At 44.4% G+C, this 12,122-nt stretch overlaps 1 protein-coding gene and 1 long non-coding RNA gene across 2 annotated transcripts; both read right to left on the bottom strand.

Moving 5' to 3' along the window:
- Positions 1–2,585: 2,585 nt before the first annotated feature.
- On the bottom strand, positions 2,586–6,994 carry LOC121846177. Its single transcript, XR_006083094.1, has 3 exons — positions 5,852–6,994; positions 3,251–3,368; positions 2,586–2,861 (listed from the first exon to the last, which is right to left on the bottom strand). It is a non-coding gene; the product is annotated as an uncharacterized LOC121846177 (long non-coding RNA).
- Positions 6,995–7,651: 657 nt separating this feature from the next.
- On the bottom strand, positions 7,652–9,468 carry LOC112267521 (fas apoptotic inhibitory molecule 1-like). The gene is made up of 4 exons (XM_024445751.2): positions 9,136–9,468; positions 8,799–9,027; positions 8,292–8,341; positions 7,652–8,117 (listed from the first exon to the last, which is right to left on the bottom strand). The coding sequence occupies exons 1-4, from the start codon at positions 9,250–9,252 to the stop codon at positions 7,968–7,970; spliced, it is 546 nt and encodes a 181-aa protein (XP_024301519.1). The 5' UTR covers positions 9,253–9,468; the 3' UTR covers positions 7,652–7,967.
- Positions 9,469–12,122: the final 2,654 nt, after the last annotated feature.

Here is a 12,122-nt window from a genome sequence, read left to right on the forward strand (position 1 = left end):
CCAGTAAGTAATAACTGTATATGCATCCAGTCTCCGCCGGGCCCCAGTAAGTAATAACTGTATATGCATCCAGTCTCCGCCGGGCCCCAGTAAGTAATAACTGTATATGCATCCAGTCTCCGCCGGGCCCCAGTAAGTAATAACTGTATATGAATCCAGTCTCCGCTGGGCCCCAGTAAGTAATAACTGTATATGCATCCAGTCTCCACTGGGCCCCAGTAAGTAATAACTGTATATGAATCCAGTCCCCACCGGGCCCCAGTAAGTAATAACTGTATATGCATTGTCCTGTTCACCCAGTTTCTTAATCCCTGTAAACAGTCTAGACAGTGGAACCTCTTTAGCATATGGACCCCCATATGCCCTCCTCCCTCACTACTAGGCTGCTAGCTGGGGCTTGTTCACCCACCAAGGCACCACTCCAGGGCTCCTTTCTAATCAAATCTAAAGAGATCGAGCCAGGGCTTTTCACGCCAGACCGCTGAAGTCCAATTGAAACGGTCTGTTCAATACAATTTGGACCCTGAGGAAGTGGGCACATCGGAGAGACTTAATGGTCATCAAAATGTAAATGCCTTCCATGTCAGCAGGAGGTGATGAAGCCTGTGTGAGAGGAAGGAGTCATACTGGTTTGAGGGGGAAGGAACTAGCCTTACCCATAAAAATACATGGGTCACGGACTGTCTGAAACTCAAACATTGTGGGTTGACTGTACGTGTGTGTCTGTTGTGGTTGCTGATGCATCCTGAGTAGCATCCAGCTAACAAACTCATGGATGGCTGATGACTGCATCTCCCTAATGGCGCCCTGGAGGCAGGCAGTGTGTGTGTGTGTGTGTGTGTTGTTGTTTTCCCAGCTCCTGGATGAGAGAAAGCGATGACAGCGAGAGCAGCAGGCGGGATAAATTGAGCCACACAGCCACTCTTAGGTGACCTTACCTCAGCACTGTCCAATGAGAAGGCCCCTGAGACTGTGCTCTGCATCATAGGGGGAGGAGGGAAAAGCTCAGCCAGCTGCTACACAACAAGAAAGAAGGAGCTTTTATCTCCATGTCCTGCTGTTCATCTAACACACACTATTGTTAGCCTCTACAGATGATTTGACCTTTTCCTACAGATTATTATCCCTTCAAGCACTGGCCTTTATCAGCCTCATCTCTCCCATCTTTGTCCCATTCCTCTCATCTGTCCTCTCCTTTATTAGCCTAGGATCTGGTCATAGGTTAGATTGGAAGACTGCAGCGTGCCACCCGGTCCGCCCAGTGAGGGGGGTCCAGGTGGTTAACCCACTGTGGGGAGCTGTTGTAATACTGATCCACTGAACACAGTGAGGCTCTGGTTTGTTTCACACCAGGTTACACTAAAGGAGGGATTCCACAGCGAGGTAGACACATAGGTTGACACACACACTTTGCTGAAGAGATCTGATAGCCTATGCATGGAGACATGAAGCACCATGTGAACTGTAGACTACATAACATGTGTAAACAACAACCTCCAGAGATCAGGTTACCTGCCTGCTAGGGCTGGGAAATGCCAGGGACCTCACGATACCATATTATCACCATACTTAGGTGCCGATAGGATATGTTACGCGATTCTCATGATTCTATATGTATCGCGATTTGATATTGTGATTTTTATTGCGATTTCGATGTTGCTCACCATATGTCTGTTGCAGAGGGACGAGGGAGAGACATGAGAACTGCTTTTGATCAGTTGGGGAAATAAAAGTGCTGAAAACATGTCTTACTATTTAAAAAGAAGATGAGAACAAACTATGAAACTATGAAGGAAACATACTGGAGTTTTAGTGCAGGTACAGCCAAGTAGCGCAAAAATAATATTGTCATATTGTCAAAACAGTACAATATTTTGTCAGAAGTAATATCCCGATATACAGGTGAATACAGGTGAATGAAGGTGAAAGCTATAATCCCTTATTGATTTCACCAGTTAAATCCACTTCAATCAGTGTAGGTGAAGGGGAGAAGACAGGTTAAAGAAGGATTTTTAAGCCTTGGGACAATTGAGACACAGATTGTGTGTGTGTGCCATTCAGAAGGTGAATGGGCAAGACAAAAGATTTAAGTGGTATGGAGGTAGGTGCCAGGTGCACCGGTTTGTGTTAAGAACTGCAACGCTGCTGGGGTTTTCCACGCTCAACAGTTTCCCGTGTGTATCAAGTATGGTTCACCACTCAAAGGACATCCAGCCAACTTGACACAACTGTGGGAAGCATTGGAGTCAACATTGGCCAGCATCCCTGTGGAACGCTTTCGACACCTTGTAGAGTCCAGGCCCTGAGGAACTGAGGCAGTTATGAAGGGAAAAGGGGTGTTTTCCTAATGTTTTGTACAGTCAGGGGTAGTGGGGAGGCCAGAGATCATGTTCCCCGTCTGCCTGGTGGGGAGGCCAGAGATCATGTTCCCCGTCTGCCTGGTGGGGAGGCCAGAGATCATGTTCCCCGTCTGCCTGGTGGGGAGGCCAGAGTCATGTTCCCCGTCTGCCTGGTGGGGAGGCCAGAGATCATGTTCCCCGTCTGCCTGGTGGGGAGGCCATGTTCCCCGTCTGCCTGGTGGGAGGCCAGAGATCATGTTCCCCGTCTGCCTGGTGAGGAGGCCAGAGATCATGTTCCCCGTCTGCCTGGTGGGGAGGCCAGAGATCATGTTCCCCGTCTGCCTGGTGGGGAGGCCAGAGATCATATTCCCCGTCTGCCTGGTGGGGAGGCCAGAGATCATGTTCCCCGTCTGCCTGGTGGGGAGGCCAGAGATCATGTTCCCTGTCTGCCTGGTGGGGAGGCCAGAGATCATGTTCCCTGTCTGCCTGGTGGGGAGGCCAGAGATCATGTTACCTGTCGGTCTGGTGAGGAGCATAAATGTGAAGGAATCTCAGCATGTGTCAGAAGCATGTTAGCATCAACCATGTCACAAACAGGACCTTTGCTTCGTGGTAACAATCATCTCTAGCGACCTCAATGCATAGACTGAGGTAGGAAACACGGTCTGACATTTATGGAGTACAAACTGCAAAGTCCTGTCCTTACAGATGATGGCATCCTGATGATTCATTGATTGATCATTCTAAAGAGTAGCCATGTTTCTGTATGACAAAGACCATGATGCTGACTAACTGAGAACATTACTGAACCAGCCACTTGGTGCCAACAGAACAATGCAAAACTGGTCAGCAAAAACAAAAAAACTATTATTTTACTGGGAAACAGAACATTGTGTCAGTTCCTTCCTCACCTCAGCAGTCAGAATGTGGGGGAGAGCAGTGTGATGTAGTGCTGTACTGCTGTCTGGGGATGGATGTGATTTAGCAGGAACAAATGCAGCTGAATACAGAGATCAGGGTATGCGGAGTCTGAAATGACACATTTTACATTTACATTTTAGTCATTTAGCAGACGCTCTCATCAGGAGAGATTGGGGTGAAGTGCCTTGCTCAAGGGCACATTGATAGATTTTTCACCTCGTCTGCTCCGGGATTTGAACCAGCAACCTTTCAGTTACTGGCCCAACACTCTTAACAGCTAGGCTACCTGCCTGCCGCCACTGACACCCTATTCACTATATTGTGCACTACATTTGACCAGTGTCCCTGATCAAATGTAGTGCACTAATATGGAGAAAATAGGGTGTCCGTGACATCAGCATCATTCAGCAGTACAACTCTGTAAAACCTGCACATACACACACACACCATGGTTGCATAACGGACTAAAAACCCTTTAAAAAGGCACCCCCCACTTATTATTACAGCCAGGACATCAGTCAGCCAGGACATCAGTCAGCCAGGACATCAGTCAGCCAGGACATCAGTCAGCCAGGACATCAGTCAGCCATCACTGCTCTTTTGTTCAGTGTGCAATCTCATCCTCTTTTCCTCTCCCTCACAGCCCCATCTCTCCCTCACAGCCCCATCTCTCCCCCACTCTTCCTCCCGTATCGCTCTCTCTGGATCATTGTTTCTTTCTGTCTCTCTTCCCTCTCCCTCATTTCCTTTCTGTTTCTCTCCACCTCCCTCCATCACTCTCTCTCTCCCTAGATATCAGTCATTCTGTCAGGAGTGACAGTTGTCCTGGCTGGGTTTGAAAGATAAAGGAAGTGTGACGTAGCAGTTTTCAGAGTGGATTTGCCATCTGTCAGACAAGTGTTCGGTGAGATGTCATTCAAGGATCCTGAAAACGACAGCCAGGCTCTAATCCCAAACAACCTGATCTACAATCCAACCACATGTTTACAAACATGATGCTGGTTTCTCCATCAGAAGAGCATTTGGTCATCTGACATGTTTAGGGAACTAGAATCTCTGTCAGAATGTTCCAGGCTACTGTGACAGAGCTAGCCTTCTCTAAGATAATTCAAATATATAATATAATCAGAACACATGCTACAGTGCACAGATGGCCGACAACATTTGGTAAACAAAACAAGCATACATGGTAACAACTGGACTTAATAAAACATCCAGGAGAAAAACAACCACTGTCCCATCTCAGAACATATGATACAGCCCTAAATCATATCAAAGTGTATAGGTGAAATGGGCCGAACACAACAGGTGTAGACTTTACAGTGAAAGGCTTACGTACGAGCCCTTCCCAACCAGTTAGTTTCATGGTATTTCTGGAGTATTGGCGGAGCCCCAGACCAACAGTGGTCCTGACTGATCTTGTTCAAACCAGTCCTCAGCTCCTACTACTGACCATCAAGCCAGGTGAGAAGAACAGCCGCTCAACCCACACACTCCAATCAGTACCATTAACCTGGCCAATGCTGATCCAGTGCCAACAGCACTCGAGGACCAAAGAAATATCCCCCTGCCCAGACTCCGCTTCTCAGTTCCTCCATTCAGGAGGCCCACTCCAGCCAGTTCCGTTGTACCTCTGACAGGACAGGTCCAGGTACTAGAGAGCAAGTCCCGGCAGGTAGCCACCCTCCCCTCACTGTGTCCAGAGGGTACATGTAGGACACACACACACAGTCAGTGATGGAGGTGGGATAACCCTAGCCTCAGTCAGTCACACACCCACACACTGCTCACACCCACCACAAACACCTTTTGTTGTTAACAGCTATGTTACCTCAATGTGTGACACTTTCTGCTTGCTCTTCTTTGCTGCTGGCTCCAACATCAGTGGAAAGTGGGTCAACAACACCTGGCTGTCTGGCAAGTCCTCCCTAACTCCCCACCTCCCTACCCTACCTACCGCACAGCACCCATTTATATGCAAATTAACAGAGTCTATACAGTGAATGAGAGAAGCCAGTTGCCATTCTCACGACAACAACAATACCAGGCCTTCACTACAATACTGCTGGACATTTCATCAGTCAATCAATAGAGTAAAAAAGCAGTAGCCATGAGTCACGATATGATGACGCCATTATAACAGGACAATGTATTATCAAAGGGTCATAAGATAATGCATGTCACTCCTTCTAGTACATAGTGGTAGCCCAACATCTGCCCAGCTGTGTGAGAAGTTTGAAAAGCAGATCGTCGGAGCTTCCCCTCATGTAGTTCTGCATGCAAGTAATTCAAATGATAAGCTACTGATTGTTATGTGAGTGTCATACAGCTGGGCTAAGTGCTTGTTGAAACAGCTCAATAGAGAAATCAATTGTTGATTGACAATCAGGGAACCAAGGCCTATACATTCATTCATTCATTCATACAACATAGCAGCTCTGCCATGATGTAACCATATTAAAATGATACAACACTCCGACACCACAGCAGTAAACAGATTTGAGAGGATTAGAGAGTGCAGAGCAAAACATGTTATGGTGATGTACCGATGTCACCTGTAGCGACGGCTACATGCACCCCTACTGCCTTACCTTCAATGGCGATGACATGTTCTCGAATCTGATTCTGCAGGATGGGCTCTTCCACGCGCTCCAGCAGTTCATATATGGAGTAGATGTTTGGATGGACGGATTCGAACCTCTGGATCTCAGACCGAATGGCAGCCGAGTTTGCAAGGTGCTGCTGATAGTTCATTTTGCGCGTCGTTTTTGTTCTTGCCCTTTCACGACTGGTAACGAGTTGACTGGTCTGGTCAAATGGTGTGGTCCTCAGCACAATATTGTGGGTGAGGCACGCCAAATAATTTGTCGATAGCTAGCTACTTGATTCAAACTGCAAATATGTCTTGAAATGAAACAGCAGTTACTTGTCAGTGAGTCCATGTAGCTAGCTGGCTATCCGTGAGACCAAACAACCGACCCGGGATCTCCTGATTCGAAATCCTGGAGGAGTGACAGTAGTAGTCGGCTGAGCAACGCTTCCCCATATCCTTGCTCCGTCCCTCACGGAGTGTAGAAGTAAAAACCCTATTCACGAATATTAGCGTGTGTATGAATAGTAGCAATCCAGCAAACAGGTAAGTACTGTACTGCAGTCATGTCATAACTCTCAAACGCTGGAAAGGTTTGAAAACGCTTGCTAAATAGGCCCTTTGGCATTTGCTAACTCTGTAGCTAGCAGAGGCTAACGTCCAAGCCGGGGACAAAACTCTGAATTTCTCAAACCCCTATCATTCTCTCCTTAGACCGACCAATCTGTTTGGAGCTTTTCTTCACAAACATGCAAATAAACTAATGTAGTTATGTACCCAGGCAAACCTGCCAAAAGCAATCTACATAACTAGCTAAATAGTTACTAATCGTGGCTGGATGTGTGTTCTGCGCAGCCAAGTCCTTGTTCGTTGTTTTGTTTAGCGTGCAAAAGCAGGCGCAAAACTCCCCCCACAGTCCGGATTTGGTCCAAACACTTTGCGCATGCAGTTGCCGAAAATTCCAAGACACAATACAAATGTGGCTACTTATTGCGATGAGAGCAATATAAATTTTACAGATTGCTCTAGTTGATCGGCAAACATAGGTGCTTTCCCCTTCCTCTTGGGTAGAAATCCATCCCGTCTGTATCATTGGACGTCATTCCCTGAACGTTTCCTACTGGAAAACGTCTGCTGCAACCCATAGACTTAGATAGACATCGCATCATTGTATCTGTCCTATTATGGCATCTGTGAGAGCACAGGCAGAGCCATTGCGTCCATCTCCATTTCGAAGTAGTTCATTTTCTTATTCTACTACTTCTATGAGTTGGCAAACAAACTGAACGGGTGCATACTGACACCTGGAGTGTGTTGTTTTAACAGGTATAAAGTCAGCGATTTATTGCCACCTGCATATATGGAATGTTTTCACGTGGGTATAATTCATCGGCTGATCCCTCCTGGTGACCTGGATTAACACATAGGAAGTCCCACCCAGTTGACTTCTTTAAAATGGTGAAAGTCCTCAATGGCAATGCCCATGCTAAAATAGGCATTTGGGCCCGATAGTTCATTTGGGCACTAGAGTTTTCAATCTATCTCTATGGCGGCAACCATATAACGCATTGGCTGGTTCAGAGGCGTCGCGTTCTTGAATGTACTTATTGCGCAGAGGCTACGCATCTGTTTCTCGGCATTTGAAGAATGTTCACTCACATGTACAGTATATGCCAATATATAACATTAATTTAGCCATATATATGGAGCTCTAAGGTATTCATATTTCAGAAGAGATACATTTGGCTTGCAAATTAATGCAATATAGCGTAGCATCTGCCTAAACAAGCAAAGATCATACATGATTACACTAAAAACTAAAAAATGTATTGCTATATTTTATTAATTGATTTGAAATGTTAAATATTTACATATTTCCTTTGATTAATTGACTTATTTATACACAACCTCGTTATCAGAAAGATAACACTCCTTAGTTCCACCATAGAAATATTGATCCCATCTATGAAAACCTAGAAACAGTACAGAGACCTTGAGTCGATTGATATCTTAGTTCAATGCCACTCACTCATCCCTGAGGCTGCCTCCTTATTTATATTTACATAGGATATATCCAACATTTCAGATTCCTGACATGAAAAGTTCAGCGGTCCTCTTCAATCTGTCCAGCCGGCCACTGCTTCCCCATCCACCATTAAGTAATGGACGATGCCAGCTCTCTTCTTCCCACTGCTCAAAGCCTTGATGCAGCATTCATGGTCTGCCACCGTGAAGTGTGTCTCTGTTCCGTCATCCACAAACTCTCCCTATAGCCGACCACAAGAGACGGTACATGAATATCCATAAAGGACTGGGATGACTAAAGTATGGACCAAAACATTAGTGAATCATGTTAAACCAGAACCTTGGCCTATGTATGTATGCAACATACATGGACACAATAACTTCACATTCAATTCCATATGAGGTTGAAAAAGTACCTCGGTCTCCATTTTCTGCCCATTGAACCATACATCCATTGTGTCCTTTTCTGTTGAAACCATACAGTAGTAATTTAGTATATTATTAGTATTGCTTGCATCATATTTTTCACCATAGACATACAGGACAGAAGCACCATGCAGTACATTGGAATGATTGCTAGTGATTTACCAGTGTGCATTACACATCCACAAGAGCATCATAACATCACACAGTGCAGAGTTCCCTGCTTTGTTTATTCATGTCACATGGAGCTTTCTGCTATAGGCTACAAAGGACAGTGTCCCTTCCAATCAGGTTGCTCGCATGGCTTAAAATAGCCAACCCAAAAGTGTTCCCCTAAATAGATTATACTCCTCAGAACAGCGCTGACATGCATGTTGCCTTACACACAGCCAACTATGTTTTTATAGACTTTTTAGAATAGACAGTGTAGCTGGAATTGACACTGAAATATTGCTCAATGCTCATAGGAAAGAACATGCTTTTTGTTTTTTGATCCTTACCAAGGACAATCCTGCAGTCAACACCATCCACTTGCAGCACCCACGTCTTAGTGACTTTGGATCTGTTATCTATGAACTTCTGGAGACTCTTGCCATCAATCTCCAAGGTGTACTCGTAGGTAAAGCCACTGATAGCCTCAATGTTTACTGTTGCTTTTGTTTCCATGCCTCCCACTGTGAAGGTCTCCTTTCCAACCAGTTTGAACATCCAATCTCTTCTGAGCACCTCCTGAGGAAGAAAGCAAATCAGACAGCCATAGGCCTTCTGTACATAGCTCTGACTACTCAATAACACATTAGAGATTTTAAGAAGGAATACGTTTCAGGGCCTACGTACCTGTCCATTGATCCAAACAACCCTCTTCCCTGTCGCCGTGCCGTGTTCAAACTCAATCCTGTAAACCCCATCGCTTAACGCCACCTCCCAGATACCAACAACATCTCCGGCCATCATCTTGACTGACCTTGCAGGGGTATAAAGCCTGTAGGCCTAACTGGAAATGATTATATATGTCCCATCGACGCTATCCTCGTTTCAAACCAAGGTTGTAGTTCAAATCTCATCCTATAGGCAGTTATTAAGCAATGTTAGCCCGTGTGTCCATCAAACTGTCCTGGATCTGCTCTGCTTTGCTCTGCCTGCTCAGCAACAAGTGCAAACTGCAATACTGTAAGAGGCTTATTGCTGCAAGACCTCTTTCAATCCAATTACTGCCAGAGGTAATTTGTATGTGAGACTTCTACAGTGAATGACTATACCTTCTTGAGACAGGCCTAGGTGATGCCTATACAGTGCCTTGCGAAAGTATTCGGCCCCCTTGAACTTTGCGACCTTTTGCCACATTTCAGGCTTCAAACATAAAGATATAAAACTGTATTTTTTTGTGAAGAATCAACAACAAGTGGGACACAATCATGAAGTGGAACGACATTTATTGGATATTTCAAACTTTTTTAACAAATCAAAAACTGAAAAATTGGGCGTGCAAAATTATTCAGCCCCTTTACTTTCAGTGCAGCAAACTCTCTCCAGAAGTTCAGTGAGGGTCTCTGAATGATCCAATGTTGACCTAAATGACTAATGATGATAAATACAATCCACCTGTGTGTAATCAAGTCTCTGTATAAATGCACCTGCACTGTGATAGTCTCAGAGGTCCGTTAAAAGCGCAGAGAGCATCATGAAGAACAAGGAACACACCAGGCAGGTCCGAGATACTGTTGTGAAGAAGTTTAAAGCCGGATTTGGATACAAAAAGATTTCCCAAGCTTTAAACATCCCAAGGAGCACTGTGCAAGCGATAATATTGAAATGGAAGGAGTATCAGACCACTGCAAATCTACCAAGACCTGGCCGTCCCTCTAAACTTTCAGCTCATACAAGGAGAAGACTGATCAGAGATGCAGCCAAGAGGCCCATGATTACTCTGGATGAACTGCAGAGATCTACAGCTGAGGTGGGAGACTCTGTCCATAGGACAACAATCAGTCGTATATTGCACAAATATGGCCTTTATGGAAGAGTGGCAAGAAGAAAGCCATTTCTTAAAGATATCCATAAAAAGTGTTGTTTAAAGTTTGCCACAAGCCACCTGGGAGACACACCAAACATGTGGAAGAAGGTGCTCTGGTCAGATGAAACCAAAATTGAAATTTTGGCAACAATGCAAAACGTTATGTTTGGCGTAAAAGCAACACAGCTCATCACCCTGAACACACCATCCCCACTGTCAAACATGGTGGTGGCAGCATCATGTTTTGGGCCTGCTTTTCTTCAGCAGGGACAGGGAAGATGGTTAAGATGGATGGAGCCAAATACAGGACCATTCTGGAAGAAAACCTGATGGAGTCTGCAAAAGACCTGAGACTGGGACGGAGATTTGTCTTCCAACAAGACAATGATCCAAAACATAAAGCAAAATCTACAATGGAATGGTTCAAAAATAAACATATCCAGGTGTTAGAATGGCCAAGTCAAAGTCCAGACCTGAATCCAATCGAGAATCTGTGGAAAGAACTGAAAACTGCTGTTCACAAATGCTCTCCATCCAACCTCACTGAGCTCGAGCTGTTTTGCAAGGAGGAATGGGGAAAAAATTCAGTCTCTCGATGTGCAAAACTGATAGAGACATACCCCAAGCGACTTACAGCTGTAATCGCAGCAAAAGGTGGCGCTACAAAGTATTAACTTAATTTTGCACGCCCAATTTTTCAGTTTTTGATTTGTTAAAAAAGTTTGAAATATCCAATAAATGTCGTTCCACTTCATGATTGTGTCCCACTTGTTGTTGATTCTTCACAAAAAAATACAGTTTTATATCTTTATGTTGGAAGCCTGAAATGTGGCAAAAGGTCGCAAAGTTCAAGGGGGCCGAATACTTTCGCAAGGCACTGTACCTTCTTTAGACAGTCCTAAGTTAAATAAATCACACACACAATTAGCAAACTAATCAACAAATGAATCACACATTTGTGATCAAACATACAGTATGAAGAAAGCGTCTTTATTAAGGATCTTTCTAGCGTCTTTTTCAAGCATCTTCGGGTCTTTGAAAAGCGATATAATAATCCCATGGTTTATTATTAACATTAGTAATATAAAGAGCCTAGAGGTAAGCAGTTTAGAAGCTTAAATGTAGTTTATAAATCTGAAATAAATAGCTATAACACATTGGTTGAATTTGGAGCGTGACAAATAGTGAGTTAATATATGATTGCACTGTTATTGACTGTTACGGTTATTACTGACAGTGTGGTCATTCGTTGGTGTATTGACCAAGGTATTCAGACGATCACAGAAGAGTGAGCATGACTCGGCCTTCGTCTCTCCTGAGCCCGTTGGGGGAGTTGCAGCGATGAGACAAGATCGCAATTGGATATCACGAAATTGTGAATAAAAAGGGGGTAAAATTACAACAACAAAAACAAATAAAACTAAGAGCTTTGTGGCAAAGCCTGCCAGTAGATGGCATACATCTACCCTGTCTAGTTTCCCTCAATAAAACTAAGAGCTTTGTGGCAAAGCCTGCCAGTAGATGGCATACATCTACCCTGTCTAGTTTCCCTCAATAAAACTAAGAGCTTTGTGGCAAAGCCTGCCAGTAGATGGCATACATCTACCCTGTCTAGTTTCCCTCAATAAAACTAAGAGCTTTGTGGCAAAGCCTGCCAGTAGATGGCATACATCTACCCTGTCTAGTTTCCCTCAATAAAACTTCCTAACTCCCCAAAACTTTAGTTTACTGGCTATTAAAACAACAATAATCAAGTGTTCTTGTAAAAATCTATATGAATACAATTCCATTCCCATCATGTATTTTTATT

Source organism: Oncorhynchus tshawytscha, unplaced genomic scaffold, assembly GCF_018296145.1.
Source record: "Oncorhynchus tshawytscha isolate Ot180627B unplaced genomic scaffold, Otsh_v2.0 Un_scaffold_4246_pilon_pilon, whole genome shotgun sequence".
In the NCBI taxonomy this organism is placed as follows: Eukaryota; Metazoa; Chordata; class Actinopteri; order Salmoniformes; family Salmonidae; genus Oncorhynchus; species Oncorhynchus tshawytscha.

Excerpts from the sequence above, each read along its gene's own strand:
- LOC112267521 (XM_024445751.2), bottom strand. The coding sequence starts at position 9,252 with ATGATGGCCGGAGATGTTGTTGGTATCTGGGAGGTGGCGTTAAGCGAT. Across the intron at positions 9,028-9,135 it reads TTGTTTGGATCAATGGACAG|GAGGTGCTCAGAAGAGATTG; the intron begins GTACGTAGGCCC and ends TTTCTTCCTCAG. Across the intron at positions 8,118-8,291 it reads GGCAGAAAATGGAGACCGAG|GGAGAGTTTGTGGATGACGG; the intron begins GTACTTTTTCAA and ends GGTCGGCTATAG.